Source organism: Carettochelys insculpta, chromosome 1 (genome assembly GCF_033958435.1).
Source record: "Carettochelys insculpta isolate YL-2023 chromosome 1, ASM3395843v1, whole genome shotgun sequence".
NCBI classification, from domain to species: domain Eukaryota; kingdom Metazoa; phylum Chordata; order Testudines; family Carettochelyidae; genus Carettochelys; species Carettochelys insculpta.
In genome coordinates, this window is record NC_134137.1 from 220985405 (window position 1) to 221001305 (window position 15901).

Genomic DNA, 15901 nt, shown 5'->3' on the forward strand with positions numbered 1-15901 from the left:
CTGGCTTTGAAAATAAGTTGTTTTCTGCTTACCTGAAAAAGTATCTGTTGGTTTTGCTTTCCTAAAATCAGGTTCATACTCTCTATAGGCAAGCTTCTTAAATACAGGCTCTGAATCTTCTGATCTGAAATAGGGAATATATTAAAAAAAATGTAAATGGTGCTTTTTTTTTTTCCTTTGTAAAAATAGAAGAGGCAGTGCTCATCTGGCTCACTGCACCCCTCCCAGTCAGTCCTGCTGCTGGGACTGCCAAGGTGCTGGTACTCAGTACTGGCACAAAAAAAAGCACTGAATGTAAAGCTTCTAAATAAGTAGTGTAGGCCAACAGGGTGGATGCTCGACTGGGACTCAGGAGGCCTAACTCTGTCTCTTGTGTAAATCATTCCATCTGTTTCCCCACTCAGCTCTGTGTCCGTTCAGACCAGGGGTGGGGAGCCTGTCTTGGGTCAGGGGCCACTGACCTGGCCTCTAGGGGATAAGGATAAAATAAAAAGAGGGGAGACTCCCCTCACACTCCAGTCCCATGAGGTGAGGGCACCAAGGGTCATGGTTTTCCCCCAGGGCCAGATTAACAATTCTGGGAGCCTGGGGCTAGCAGATTTTGTGGGCCCCTAGGCTCTGGGGTGGGGCAAAAATGTGGGCTTCAGGGTATATATGTTGGCAGGGAGAGGGGGGTGACTGCCAGGTAGCAGGCTGGAGGCACGGGTGAGCAATCTGGGCAACAGGTTGGGTGCAGTTGTGGGATGTGTGCGGAGGAGTCCCGGTTGGAGGGGACAGGGGATTGGGACTCCTATCCGGCACGGCTCCTGGGACTGTGGGGGATCGGCACAGGCAACTTTACACCATCCTGTTCTTGCTGGCACCCCCGGGGCTCCCACTGGCCACGACTACCAGGCAGAACTGTGCCCCATGAGTTAAACAGGCATTTTGTCACTGACTTCAGCAAGAGAAGGCTCTGATCTATTGAGCTCACCACTGAGGCTTTTCCCCGCAGCAATTTGTCCTCACAGCAAAGACATGTGGCCCAGTGCAATGAGGTCATGCCTGATCCACCACAGGGCAAAAGGAATGGAATCATTGGGGGAGAAAATGATTTTTTCCATGAAAACATTAATTGAAATTTCAAAAATCTGAAATGTTTCTACCAGGGTTAGTAACCCTGTAAAGCCAGAAATAACCTCTGACCAGCCAGCGTGCTTAAACAGAGGCAAACTTCTACCCAGGTTGGCTTCCACGCACAGAGACGAGTAGGAGACATGCATGTGATGCAGCACAACGGAAACCAAAGAGCAGTCTGGAAGCGTCATGGACACGCGCAAGCAAGTCCAACCAGTGTGTGTTCAGATAGCAGGTGGTGCTGGAAAAACTGACACCTGGTTACATCATACGCAGTGTGGCCAGCCTCAAATGTTCATATAAAGGTGCCTTGTTAAAAACAAAATGGAAGAGGAAGCTTATGCCCAGAAACAGCCGCAGGATTGAGACCTGGCAGAGTTTGAGTGCTGTAGCCAGGGATGAAGCAATCTCTCTCTCAGTGGACTAACTTTCTTTCTGAGTGAGCAGCAAACGAAAGAATAGCTTATCACTTGAGTGATCAATTTAAAGCATTCAAAAGGTACGTCCACACTGGGACGCTGTGTCAAAATAGCTTATTTCAAAGTAGCAAAACTGAAATAAGCTATTTCAACATGTAGCATCCACACATGCTCAGGGGCTGGTGCTGGCGATGTTCAACGTTGATGTAGGAAAGCACTACATCGAAATGGGCCCCGCAGGGGAGCATCTACATGCAAAAGCAGCCCCGATGAGAATAAGGGGGCTAGGAAAGCCTGTGGGCAGGGTCACAGGGCAGACTGGCCCTTCCAGAGCAACAGCAAGACACTCCCTTAAAGGGCCCCTCCCAGACACACACACCTGCACAGCACGAGGTCCGCAGAGCCAACAGCTAATTGCAGACCCCGTGCATGCAGCAAAGACCCCCAGCTGCAACAGCACCAGCAGCAGCAGCAGCCAAAAGCCCTCAGGGCTGTCTCCAAGGCAGGGGCCACGCTGCTTGGCGCCACGGAGGAGACCACCCAACACCTCCTGGAAGACAAGCTCTCCTCCTTGGGGGATGAAGGAGCCACCCCAGACCATCATGGGGCCCTCCCGGTCCCCTGCCACTGGGTGCGCCGCCGGCTATAGAGGCACCCCACCAGCACAGAGTGGTGGGAGTGCCTGGTCCTCGAGGAGTGGGATGACGACCGCTGGCTCTGGAATTTCCAGATGAGCCAGCAGATATTCCTCGAGCTCTGCCAGCGGCTCCCCCTGCCCTGTGGCAGCAGGACACCCCCATGCGACGTGCCCTCACCATCGAGAAACAGGTCGGCATCGCTGTCTGGAAGCTGGCCACTCCAGACAGCTACTGATCCATAGGACAGCAGTTCGGTGTGAGCAAGGCCACCGTTGGGGCTGTTGTCATGGAGGTAAGGCGGTCCAGGGGGGGCCCTAGGAAGGGAGGACTCTGGAGTGCAGGGGGCGAAGCCCAGGCGGGGCAGCTTGGGGGGAGGCAGGCACACTGCACACCCCTCACAGGTGCCCATGTCCTCCCCCTGCAGGTGGTCTGTGTGCTGAACACTGCTGCTCCACAGGCTCATGCGGCTCGGGGACCTGGATGCAGCCATCGCAGGGTTTGCTGGCATGGGGCTCCCCAACTGCTTCGGGGCACTGGACAGGACGCACATCCCCATCCGCACCTCAGAGGACAGCAGAGGACGCTTCCTGGACAGGAAGGGCTACCACTCGGTGGTCCTCCAGGCCACGGTGGACAGCCGGGGACGCTCCCAGGACATATATGTTGGCTGGCCTGGCAGCACCCACGATGCCCGCATTTTTAGGAACTCAGGCCTGTGCTGCCAGCTGGAGGCATGGACCTACATCCCCCACTGGGAGATCCCTCTGGGGGATACCACTGTGCCCCTCTGCCTTGTGGCAGATGTGGCCTACCCTCTCCAGCCCTGGCTTATGCACCCCTACACAGGCCACCTCAGCACCAGCCAGAAGGGGTTCAACACCTGCCTGAACCATGCGCGCCAGGTGGTCAAGCGGACTTTTGTCCGCCTCAAAGGCCGCTGGAGGTGCCTCCTCACCCGCCTGGATGCAGGGCTCCCCAACATCCCCAAGGTTGTGGGCATGTGCTGCGCACTCCACAACCTGGTAGAGAGCAAGGGGGAGGCCTTCGTGCAGGGCTGGGCTGTGGAGGCTGGCACGACCTACCCCCAGCCAGCTACCGCCCCGAGCCACCAAGCTGAACACAGGGGATCTGGGTCTGGAAAGCCCTGCAGGCCCAGTTCGACCAGGCTGTGGGGCAAGCTCTGGCAGGGCCATCCCAGTGGGCCACTCACTGCCTCCACATCACCCATAACACCTTACTGCCCCCACGCCCACACTACTGCACCCTGAGAGCACGCGGCACACATTTTTGTTTCAAAAATAAACCTGAACATTATTGAAATAAACAAAAAAAATTATGAATATTTTTAAATGGGAATAGGGGAACTATGTACACAGGGGGAGACAGCTACTAAGGAGGGGGGTGAGACAACAACTATGTACAATGAGGGGGGAACTATATACAAAGGAGGGGGGCCTGGGTGGCCCAGGCCTTGGCCCCCTTCCCTACTGTCCAGCGCCCGGCATGGCGGGGGTGCAACCTACGCCTGGTCCAGAGGCCCTGTCAAGACCGGGTGGTATGGCCAGGCCGGCTCCTGAGCCCCGCGGTCCTCCTCCTCCGCAGGCTCCAGGGCAGGTGGAGGGCGCCTGTGAGGGACGGTGGCTGGAGCGGCAAGGAGCAGCATCTACTCGGCGATCTGCTCGAAGGTCTGCATGAACCCCCAGGCCTCCTGACGCCACGACAGCGCCCGCTCCTGTAAGTGGATCCGGCGCTCCTCCACTTGCAGGCAGCACTCTGACACCTCCACCTGGTGCCGGAGGGTGGCGAGGAACTGGGGGGGGGTCAGTGGATGCCCGTGGCTGGCTCCGGCAGTGGCAGGCTCGTCCTGGGGCTGGTCCCTGCTCTGTTGCCTGACTGCCATGGTATGATGTCCTGGGGGGGGCTGTCCGGCACGACGGATGTGGCGCCTACACTGTTGTGGCCCTCAGATGGTGCAGCTGTGGAAAAGAGTGGGGAGAGTGCAGACAGCCATTAATCTGGGCCTGATCCGTGGCCCACGCCCCCCACCCCTCCGCTGCTCGGTCCCTGTCCCCCAGGATGATGGTGTGGTGTCCCCATGGGTGACCCCCTTCAGGGGTTCTATTCCCCCCTTCCCCCAGGGATGGGGCGTGATGCTGTCCTGGGGGGTAGGTGCTGACAGGCTCTGGGGACAGTGCCACTGCTGTCCCAGGGCCGTGGTGGGCCAGGGTCAGCTGGGTGTGTGGGGTGCCCTGGTCACGTCCCTTGCCCCTGTCCCTTAACCCGGGGGGTGCGCACCTGGGGTACATACCTGACAGTCCGCTCCCACCATTGGGGGACACCAGTCGGGTGGACGCCCTGCTGGAGGGGAGGTCAGTCAGGAGCCCCCCCATCACTGGAGCTGCCCTCCTCCTCTGATCTCCCAGGGGTGGGCTCCTCTGGGGGCCCCTGGGGTGCAGAGCTGGCTTCCAGGCCAGCCTCCAGCTCTGGGGCCTGCTGGGGCTCCTGAGGTGTCAAGGGTGGCCAGGTGGTGTACCAGGGGCCCAGAATCTCCCTGAACTCCCTGTAAAAGGGGCAAGTGGTGGGGGTGTCCCCAGACCGGCTGACCATGTCCCGGGCCCGTGAATAACCCTGCCGCAGCTAGTGTGGACAGGGAGACCCCAGGCCCTCGGCCAGCTGGGCGAACATGTCTGTGTTCCGCCACTTGCTCCCCATTACCTGGAGCACCTCCCTCTTCACCCCAAAGCCCCAGCAGGTCCTGGAGCTCAGCGTCCGACCAGGAGGAGCCCCGCTGCCTCTTTCCCCTCCGGCTGGATGGCTGGGAGCCCTGGGTCCCCCTGGGGGGTGTGCCCTAGGGGCGCTCAGGCGGTTGGCTGGCTGCTATGGGTGCTGGATCGGGGTGTCTGAAGGGCATGCAGGGTGTGCACATGTCTGTGCTACTGCCTGCACTCTCTCAGCCTCCCGCCACAGGAAATCCGGGGGTGGGGTGGGGGGGGGAGGTTTAAGGGCTGCTGCGTGGCAACCATAGAGTCCCCCCAGAGGGGCTGGACAGAGCGTCTCTCAACCCCTCAGATGATGCCCGACATGGAGGACCCCGCTGTTTCAACGTAGAGGGACACAGATCTACGTTGGACGTCGAAGTAGGGCGCTATTCCCATCTTCTGATGGGGATAGCAATTTTCATGTCTCGCTGCCTTACATCGATTTCAACTTTGAAATAGCGCATGGGTAGTGTAGACGCGGCTCAAAAGACATTTTAGACCATGTTTATGGATAGATTTGAATAGTCCTTTTTTCTGCCAGTACTTGCCGGTCCTGAGTACCGGCACCTTGGCAGTCCCAGCCACGGGACTGGCTGGGAGATGGGGAGCTGGCTGAGTACCAGCTCCTTTTTTCAAAGCAAGCAAGCAAACAAAAAGCACTGCATTTTTTATTCAAATGTTGAGATGGTTCCAAGCATGTCAATCTCCTCTCCAAATAATGCCTCCACCTTTTTGGTCCTTCTGGGTCCTTCCGTCATCTCCTTATTCACATACATCTAAATTTTATTCCTGTAACCCTGACTCTAACATGCTATTTCGATATAGCACTGTGATTTTCTATTGATTGGTCTTACAGGTTTGAAACTGCAGAGTTTATTGCAGATCACATGATGCCTACAGTATTTTGCGGAATATATGACCTATAAGTAATTTGTCTTAGTACTTTAAAATTTAAATAAACAACCTAATCACAAAAAATTGAGTTTTTTGCTTTTCTTTATATTTTCAAATTTTTCCTAGAACTGTTAGAAATTTACTGTATTTTGTTTTGTTTTCTTAATAAAACAAATTCTAATACAATCTCTATATTCAAGTGGCTTGGACTTTAAGAAGAACATCAACTGTGGCAGAACACACACACTCTAAATTACTAGAGTTGGCAATATTACGCCTATTTTTAAATAAGAAAAGGCCCTTATAAAAACAAATTTAAAAAATGAAAATGATCTATAGGTTGCTTTTTTATAGTTACTTAATGGGTGCATTTCTTCAGCTGGGGTGACCAACACTCAGTGGTTAGTTTCACTATGTTGGAGCTTTCAGTTCAATTTCACTTTCAGATTCGCACTGCAGCATTGACAGTTCTCTGAACTCTGATGCTTTTTTTTTTTTTTTTTTTAAATCCCCAACTCCTGAACTCATGGGACTATTCCAGAATCTCACCTTTTTAAAAGAGAAAAATGAAAGTTAAGTTTCTAGCCCCTGCATAGCTACAAAGCCTGAAAATATGATTAATAGTATCAAAACTCATAGGTCCAATAAAAAATACCCTTTTTAAAAAAATCTCAGTATTTTAAACCAATCTTAATCATGTTTGAGGGCCTGAGTTTGACTTTCAAACCCTTCAGGTTGGCAATGCTGTATACAAAAATAGTTAAGATTTTGCATTTCTTTTGCAACATACCTGAGAAGCTCAAGGTGCTTTATAAACATCTTCACAACACCTATATGTGGTAACTGCTGGGCTCTATATGGATGCAAAAAACTAAGGCACAGAAGTGAAGTGATTTTCACTATTCCTCATTGTGAGTGAGTGGCAGACCAGGGCCCAGGGCTTTTGAAACCTAGTTCTGTGCTCTATGATTTAATCTTACTTTTATCTATCCTACCACAATGCTGCATTTGCAGACATTATGTGCACTGAAATCTCTAAGCAGAATTTTAGAAAACCTGGAAATATTTCTACTGGTCTTGAAAAACCACACAAAATCTTAGCGTCTTGTCTTGAATGAGTAGGGAAGGGGTTAATCTCTTCCTGAGGTAACTTGAGCCCAGGTGGGCTAGTGGGAAATGGAGTGACTTTTTTGAACTGAGAACAATTGCAGTTTATAAGGCTTTTGTCTGCTGGGATGGCAGAGAGAAAACGTGGAAGGAGAGGATGGCTCCCAGGCACAGAGATATAAGTAAAAGCAAAATGTATAGTTAGACACAATCAGGTTATGGTTATTTTCAGTGTGGTTGGACTGGATACTGCTGTTTGCCGCTACTTTTGTTTATGTCATTCACTGCTCTCTCTCTTTTTGTCATTGTTGTTTGGACTTGAGATTTTGCCCCTGTAACTTTTAAGCTGAATCCTAGGGAAATATTTTTCTCTGAGTACAACCCACGATTTATTTTCTCTTGTTTGGGGAATAAATCACTGTTTTAAAGAAATTGATCTGCTACCTGTGTCATAAGAAGAGTCTGTATATGTTCATGCCTTGGACCAAACAGTCAGCTACTAAATTACCATTTTTGTGTCTGATCTCTCTCTGGAGGGAGAGTTAAGAGCTCGAGGTGCCCCTAGGAAGATAATCCCAGGTGTATCTTCCCAAGCTAAGGGGGCTTTTGTTTTACTTGGGTGGTGGCAGCATACCTTCCAGGGTCCAGGGGATCGGTGACCTTGGGAAGTTTAAGTAAAGCCTATGTATAGGCACAGTGTTAAGTTTTTGTGGGTCCCCACTTTGTGTACTCTAAGTCCAGTGGGGAAGGAAGCCAGACACATCTCTGTCAATGCTTTCTGCAACTTACAGGGTACACTCTATAAATAACATGCTACTAAAAAAAGATGCTCTATAGCATACACATCTCCCCAAAGAGAGCACACCAGAAAAGCAGAAAAACATGAAAGAAGTTAGATATATCACTTGATGCACTAACGAAAAGTGTTCTCCATTCACTACAGTGTTCTGCAGAATCTGAACAGAACCACCCTGCAATCCTCTCAGGCAAACTGTTGAAATCCCAGGAAGTTTTGCCTGAGCAATGGCTATAGGTAGCATTTGGCCCAGAACTGTTAGCATAGTTTCCATGCTCCTGATACAGGACTCTTTATATGTTGCAATTTTCATGGTACATGTGCACTTGAGTTAGTAATTTTGTAATTTAAAAGAACACAAATTTGCAGAAGATACATTTGCTCAAAAAGTAGCAAATTCAGGGCCCAGTGCTGCAACCTTTGCAAACCCAAAACTTTCCCTGAAAAAAAAAAAATTCAAAGGCCAAATAGCCATCTAGGACAGAGTTTACCTTAAACAAAGTTCTGCAGAACACTGGTGTTCCATGAACAACTCGTAGGCATGCCATGAGCGTCTGATGCTTTTTTGCTATCCTACACTGATGGTATGTTTTTTCTGTTATTAAAACCAGATACAATGTTACTTCTTCATTGCTATGATACCTGATTAAATTGCTTCATTTTCTTTTTGCTGGTATGTTGCTGTTTTGTTTTGTTTTTTTTAAAGTTGTCTGACAATTTTCTGAAGAAAATTTTCACAGATATTCCACATAAAAATATTATTCTTTGGTGTTCTGTGATCTCAAAATGTTTAGGATACACTGATTTAGAACTAACAGCTACTTTACTAAGGGCTCCATCCAAAGTCCCATAAAATCCATGACAATTTTTCCATGGACATTAATGGGTTTGGGATCACGCCTTAAATTAAGCTGGCTATGAAATGGCATTGCAAAAGTAAAGGGCTCTGGATATCATCAGCATTTCCCAGGTCCTGAGTGATCGCACGATCCTTTCACTCTCTGCAGTCTTTGTTCATAGAATGTAGGCAGTACTGCCAAACCAAAGTATTTAAAAAATCTTGAGTTCCCCCAAAAAACAGGATGAAATTTTAAGCAGATAATGTTGAGGTTCTTTTTATTTAACCTCTTGGGTTTTGAGCTTTTACACACACACCTATGAAGAGCATTTTTTTTTTCTTTAAATTATTGACATAAAGGGGAGAGTCTGATACTTTTACCTAAAGCTGCTAGAGCCGAGGCTGTGGGGGAAAAAAAACTAACTCTCATGCAAAAATCCCCAGAGTTGGGAGTTCTACATAGGACTGACCCAGTGGGAAGTGATGGGGAGGTAAAAGGATGTGGAAGTGACCCAAAGCTTGCCTTTGTCAAAAACGTATCATTAAAATCTGCTCAAAAACCATATTGCGTGAATAAAATAGGTAACAACTAGCAAGTAGCACTGAACAGAATTAACAGGATGATCAAACTGGAGACAAGGCAAAGAATTCTGTGGGCTGAATCAGGCCCTCAGCTGTGAGGTGCCCAACTCCAAAGCTGGGGGGCTGTTTGCCTCCCCATCTTCCTACACTTACCTGGACTGTTCTTTGGGTGAGGGGCTGTATCTCCAGCTGATGCTCTCTGCAGCTATGTAGTGCTCCCGGACCTGAGCTGCTCCCACACAGTGCCACTCCAGACCTGGCCACCACAAGCCAAGCAGCATCAAGAGAAGAGGGCGCGGGCAGGAGAACACCATCGTGCGAGCTCCTGCTGATGCCAAACTAGGAGACACATGAGGCAGCAGCTGCTGCTGCTGCTTCTGCTGCTGCTGGGAACTTCCCCAGTGAAATGTTTTCATTGTGGTTAGTGATGCAAGAAGTGATGGCAGTGCTAGTGACGCCCAGGTCATTGCTCTTCACCTCCTGCTGCTGACAGGGATCACAGGGGGAGATAAACTGCTGCTCAGGCTGCCCGGCCCTCCCTTCCCCCATACCTTCCTTGCGCCGTGCCAAGCACAGAGCACAAGCAGCCTCAAACAGAGTTGGTTGGCTGGGTTGTTGCCTACAAGGGCAGTAGAGTATTAGGGGCAGCAACCCACATGGAAACTGTTCCTGTGGCTGACCTGCAGGGTGAAGCATAGGGACACATTTTCCCAAGAAGCACGACTGCCACTGGGGGCAGGGACATACCTAAGGGTGCCACATTGCCTAGGATTTCAGGGATCATACTAAGTTTGAGAAGGAAGGATCCCACAAACCTGGCATGCTGGGTGATAAAGAGCCAGGAAACAGTTCAGGGCCTAGGGACTAACAGGCTGCAGAGCCTTGTACTAGTTCAAACACTGCTCAGGCTAGTAGGAACAGCCGCTAACTTGAGACAGGTAGCCTGTGCGAATCCAGCTCCTGATGGACCAGTGTCCACATAATCAGATAATTGACACGAAATGATCCCCTTATTAGCAGGCAATAAGCCAAACCTGAAGGAGCCAGGCCACTTGACTCCTCAGTTTTGTCTGGAGTAAAAGTCACTCTTGCTCAGTTTTGAATAGAGTGGTTGAAATTGTGACCATTTTCTTTTGAAAATATTTCTCTCAAACAGTTTTCTTGTGGGAACATTTGTTGACATTTTTTAAATTTGCCATCCACATTTTCATGCTTTTTGGATGCTTTTGGGGAGGCTTTTCATCAAAACAAATCAGAAACATTATCAAAATGGTTATCGGCTTTTTGTTTATTCCTAATGTCAGTTTGGTGTTATTCTTAAAAACAAAACAAAAACCAGTTGATTTAGGTTTTTGGTAAATGCTAAAATTTCAGTAATATATCTGATAGTGTCTTTGCTAAAAATTTCAAGAACAAAAAAAAAAAAATCACCAAAAAGCAAAACAAAACAAAAACTCTCCCACCTCAATCAGGCTCAATTTCAAACACATTGACCAGGAAATAATGTTGGCAATTTTTCTGAATTAATTTTGGCAGTATTCAACTCTAGATTTGAGATACATTTACCAGGCACTAGCAGGGAAATCTGTCCATGATGTACACTGTTCTATTCTATGGCTCTCATAGATTTTAAAGCCAGAAGGAATCATTATCATGGTCTTCTAATCTGACTACCTACAAGACACAGGCCATAGGACTTCTTTGAATTAGCTCATGCTTCAAGTCTAATAGGTGTGACTGAATGAGAGCACATCCTTTGGAAAAACATACAATCCTGATTTAAAGATTTCTGGGGACAGAGAATGCACCACATCTCTAGTAAGTTCTTCCTGTGGTTCACTGCTTTCACTTAACAGGCGTATCTTATTTTCAGTCAAAGAATTTCTAGCTTCAACTTCTAGCCACTGGATTTTGGAATGGCTTTTTCTGTTAGACTGAAAAGCTGTCTATGTTTAGAAATCTCTTCTCTGTGTAGGTACCTGTAGAAATTTTTATATCTTTTGTCTGTTAGACTGTGGAACTTATGTCAAAGTTTTGCTCCCCATATAGGCTTCCTCTAGTTCATTGACAAGCAATGTTAAATAATATGAAAGAATAGATACTTGTGGGATTCCACTGGAAACGTGCTGGAAAAGGATTCTTCACATTTACAATTTCAATTTGAGACCCACCAGGTAAATAAGTTTTAATTCATTTAATAGGTGGCATGTTAAGAAACTAAAATGATGAAAAAATGAATAACTTAAAATAACATATGGTGCCAAGTCAAGTGCCTTAGAGAAGTCTAAGTATGTTACGTTGACGCTACTACTTTCAACTAAACTTTTAATAAGTTTCAGAGAAGTACTCTTGTTGATCTATTTCAGCAAAAGCAATGAGAAGTCATGTGGCACCTCGAAGACTAATAAATTTGGGCAAAAGCTTTCATGGACTGGAGCTCATGTTGTCAGAGGCATCTGACAAAAGTGGATGGCCACGCACAACAGCATACGCCCAGATAAATTTGTTAGCCTTTGATTTAGCAGAGGAGTTCTCAGTATTTAAACTTGTAATCTCATCCAAAAATATATCAGGTCAGGGTGACAAAACCTGTTTTTCATAAGCCTATGTTGATTGGTATATCATCCCTCATTAATTCTTTAATCATCAAGTCCCTCATCATCATCAACCATGAGCTCAGCACCCGTTGGTGTCTGATGCCTCTCACTACTTCTTTCCATCTTTCCCTGTCCAGTGCCAAGTGGCTTAGTTTCTGTAGACTAGCTCCACACCAATCTACCCATCCTCTGTGGGGTCTGTCTTTCTTATTGAAACCATCCATTATGCTGAATACCAGGGTCTTGATTTCTTGTTCTTCATTCTTTCTGCAAATATGCCTGAATAGCTGTAACTTGCATTGTACGACCTTCTGCAGTACATTCTCTTTTGGCTGTATCTTCCTGTATAATTTCTTGTTGGTGACCTTCTGCATTCATTCTATTCTCAGGACCTTTCTACAACTCCTCTCAAATGCCAAAATTCTTCTCTTCTAATCTTTTGTTATCACCTATGTCTGACATCCATACAACATGCTGCTGAATATGCACATTTTTGAGATGCTCAGCTTCATTCCTAAGCTATAATCGCTTTGCTTATCCAGATCTGATCCATCACCTTCAAACTCACTCTGCTTTTGCTATTTTAGTTGCTATTTCCTTCTTACAGACTAGATCATATGTTATGTTGCTCCCCAGATAGCATGAACTTCTCTACAGTCGCTAGTTCAATCCCACCTACATTGAACTTCCCACCTATTTCCTTAACTCCAAATACCACCATGTCAGGCAGGCAGGCCTATAATCATTACTTGGTCATCTCACTCATGCCTCTTAAATACTGGCATAACATTAATTTCCTTCCAGTCTTCTGAGACTTCTGTTTCAAGACTTAATTCAGAATCAATACATGAGGTCCAGAGAACTCCACAGCCAGCTCTTCTAAGATTTTTTTTCTTGGCATTATTCTTTTAAATACCATTGAAATCTCTCCTACCAACCCAATTACTTACGCAAACACAGGAGAAACAAAGAACAAAATCCACTGTAAAATCCTGTACAAATTACGCCATGCAGATCTATATTTTAATGCATTCAAGGTTACTGAGCTTTAATGCATCTAAGGATACAAAGGGAATTGGCAGATGTCATTGCAGAGCCTTTGACTATTATCTTTGAAAACTCATGGAGATCGGGAGAGATCCCAGAAGGTTGGATAAAGGCAAATGTAGCACCAATCTTTAAAAAAGGAAAGAAGGGACAATCCAGAGAAATATAGACCTGTCAGCCTTAGCTCAGTCCCTGGAAAAATCATGGAGGGGATCCTCAAGAATCCATTTTGAAGCTCTTGGAAGAGGGAAAGTGATCAAGAGTAATCAACATCTAGTCACCCAGGGCAAGTCATGCCTGACCAATCCGATTAGCTTCTATGATGAGGTAACTGGCTCTGTGGACAAGGGGCTATACCTTGACTTTAGCAAAGCTTTTGATGCAGTCTCCCACAACATTATTTCCCGTAAGTTAAGGAAGCATGGACTGGATACATGGACTGTAAGATGGATAGAAAGCTGGCTAGAGGTCAGGCCCAACAGGTAGTGATCAATGGCTCAATGTCTGGTTGGTGGTCAGTTTCAAGTGGGGTGCTCTAAGGCTCGGTTTGAGGGCCAATACTGTTCAGCATCATTATTAATGACCTGGGTGAGGGGATGGGTTGCACCTCAGCAAATTTGTGGATGACACTAAGCTAGCAGAAAAGGTAGATACATTGGAGGGTAGGGAAAGTGTCCAGAGTGACCTAGATAAATTGGAGGATTGGGCCAAAAGAAATCTGATGAGGTTCAACAAGGACAAGGGTAGAGTCCTGCACTTGGGATGGAAGAATCCCAAGCACTGTTACAGGTTGGGGACCGACTGGCTAAGTAGCAGTGCAGCACAAAAGGACCTGGGGGTTACAGTGGATGAGAGGCGGGATATGAGTCAACAGTGTGACCTCGTAGCCAAGAAGGCTAATGGCATATTGGGGTGCATTAAAAGAAGCATGTCCAGCAGATCTAGAGACGTTATTATTCCTGTCTCTTCAGCACTGGTGAGGCCACATGTGGAGTATTGTATCCAGTTCTGGGCCTCCCAAGTATAGAAAGGATGTGGATGCATTGCAGTGGGTCCAGCAGAGGGTAATGAAAATGATTAGAGGTTGCTGGAATACAGGACCTATGAAGAGAGGCTGAGGCACTTGGGCTTATTTAGTTTGCAGAAGAGAAGAGTGAACAGCAATTTGATAGCAGCCATCAACTTCCTGAAGGGGGGCTCTAAAGAGGATGGAGAGAGACTGTTCTCAGCAGTGACAGGTGGCAGAACAAGGAGTAATGGTCTCAAGTTACAGAGGGGGAGGTGTAGGTTGGATGTTAGGAAAAACTATTTCACCAGGAGGGTGGTGAAGCACTGGAATGCGTTACCAAGAGAGGTGGTGGAATCTCTATCCCTAGAGGTTTTTAAGCCCTGGTGTGACAAAGTCCTGGCTGGGATGATTTAGTTAGGGTTGATCCTGTCTAGTCCAGTCCCCTTCCTGACGGCCTCCTAAGGTCCCTTCCAGCCCTAGGGTTCTATGATTCAGTGCTCACTTATTATACATAAGTAACTTTCATTTCTTACAGGTACTGTCCTATTGCATCATGGAGCTCAGGGCTGGGGGGTGACCAGGAAAAAGTGCAGTCAGGCTCAGATATACACCTTCAAAGCAGCTAAGGAAGGTGGCAATGGCTTAGCTATCAAAGAGGTGGGGAAGATCCCACCTGCGTGGCTCCATCCACACCACTGCTTTACACTTTTGAAAATTAAGACTGGGGGTCAAAGGAGACAAATAACCTGTATCAGAGGGTAGGGGTGCTCCAGCCCCCTAATCTTTGTTAGCCTGTATCCACAAAAATAATAAGTCCCATGGCACCTTATAGACTAACAGATATATTGGATATATGCACCTGATGTTGTGGGTCTTGCCCACAAAAGCTTATGCTCCAATACATCTGCTAGTCCGTAAAGTGCCACAGGACTTCATTTTAACAAATCACCTGCAGTAAAAGGCCTGGGGGTAGGTTAGGAAAGAGAGGCTATTCAACACATCAGCAAAAAAGCAGACACTTTGGAAGAGTACCAGTGACACAGAGGGAGCGTGCTGCAAACAGTGCATTCTGTTTGTCCCAATTTCAGATGGAGAATAAACCAGACCTACCCGATCTATAGCGAGAGAGGTTAAGCTTCAGGAAGAAAATGTGTGTGCAAGACTGTTTGCTTTCTATCCTGGCTCTGCATGCTTCGTACTTCAAAGGGGAAGAATAAACAGTGTTTTTTTTTTTTAAAAAAAAAAAAAGAATTTCTCAAACACTGCAAACACACACGGTCACTGCCTCCCAGACAGAAACAACTTGCAAATGCCAAGCACAGCTGGACTTGCTGAACTAATCCTGGTTGTCACCTGAGGGGTCACAGCCCAGGTCCTGGGACTAGAAAGTAAACCAAAGAAAGAATTCCAATCCAGGAAAGGTAAAGGCACTGGTGGGGATGAGTTCCAAAACCCTGAGAAACTTGGAGACCGTGACTCTTCTTTATGTTACCGTAGAATATTTGGACAATTCGACACTTTAAAACCTCCACACCTGTGACAGGAAGGTAGGCAAGCATGACTGTCATTTACAGATGTGGAAATAGGTATGCTTAATGCCAAAAATGTCTGTCAGAACCAGGGTTTGAACTTCTGACTCCCAGTCCTCTACTCTGATTCTATCGCTGTTTGGAATGGTGAAAGCACCTAATTGTTTTGTTGTGAATTACACTGTTCCAATTGCTATTCTGGTCACAGTGAAAGCACAGTGTAGAGTAAGAGTACGATTTCTCTCTTTGGGGGGTCAGTTGTCTATAGAATAAGACACAATGACTCCTCTTAATCTGATTTTTCCAGAGGCACAAAGATAAAGACAAACAGTTCATCAGTTTCAAAGTCTGAGTCTAGTAAGTTTACCCTTCTGGGTTTTTCTGCTGTGGCATCAGGTTACTAGGTGCTATTTCCCACACTACAAAGGAAATACTTAAATGCCCAAAGACATTCTAATTAAATTTGAGAGAAAATTATGAAGCTATAGATCCATATTTTTAAAAAATAAAACCGATTTTTGGCCTGCCACTTGGCATAAGCACTCAGAAGGATAACAGCTCAGCTCACGT

At 47.1% G+C, this 15901-nt stretch overlaps 1 protein-coding gene across 2 annotated transcripts in view; it reads right to left on the minus strand.

Moving 5' to 3' along the window:
* Positions 1 to 9502, minus strand: part of F5 (coagulation factor V) — a 62196-nt gene extending 52694 nt beyond the window's left edge. For both annotated transcript variants that reach the window (XM_074999967.1, XM_074999959.1), the window contains exons 1-2: positions 9303 to 9502; positions 33 to 124 (exon numbers count right to left, since the gene is read on the minus strand). In XM_074999967.1, coding sequence (XP_074856068.1) covers positions 33 to 124; positions 9303 to 9463 — 253 coding nt within the window. In that variant the 5' untranslated portion in view covers positions 9464 to 9502. The remainder of the gene's footprint in view (positions 1 to 32; positions 125 to 9302) is intronic.
* Positions 9503 to 15901: the final 6399 nt, after the last annotated feature.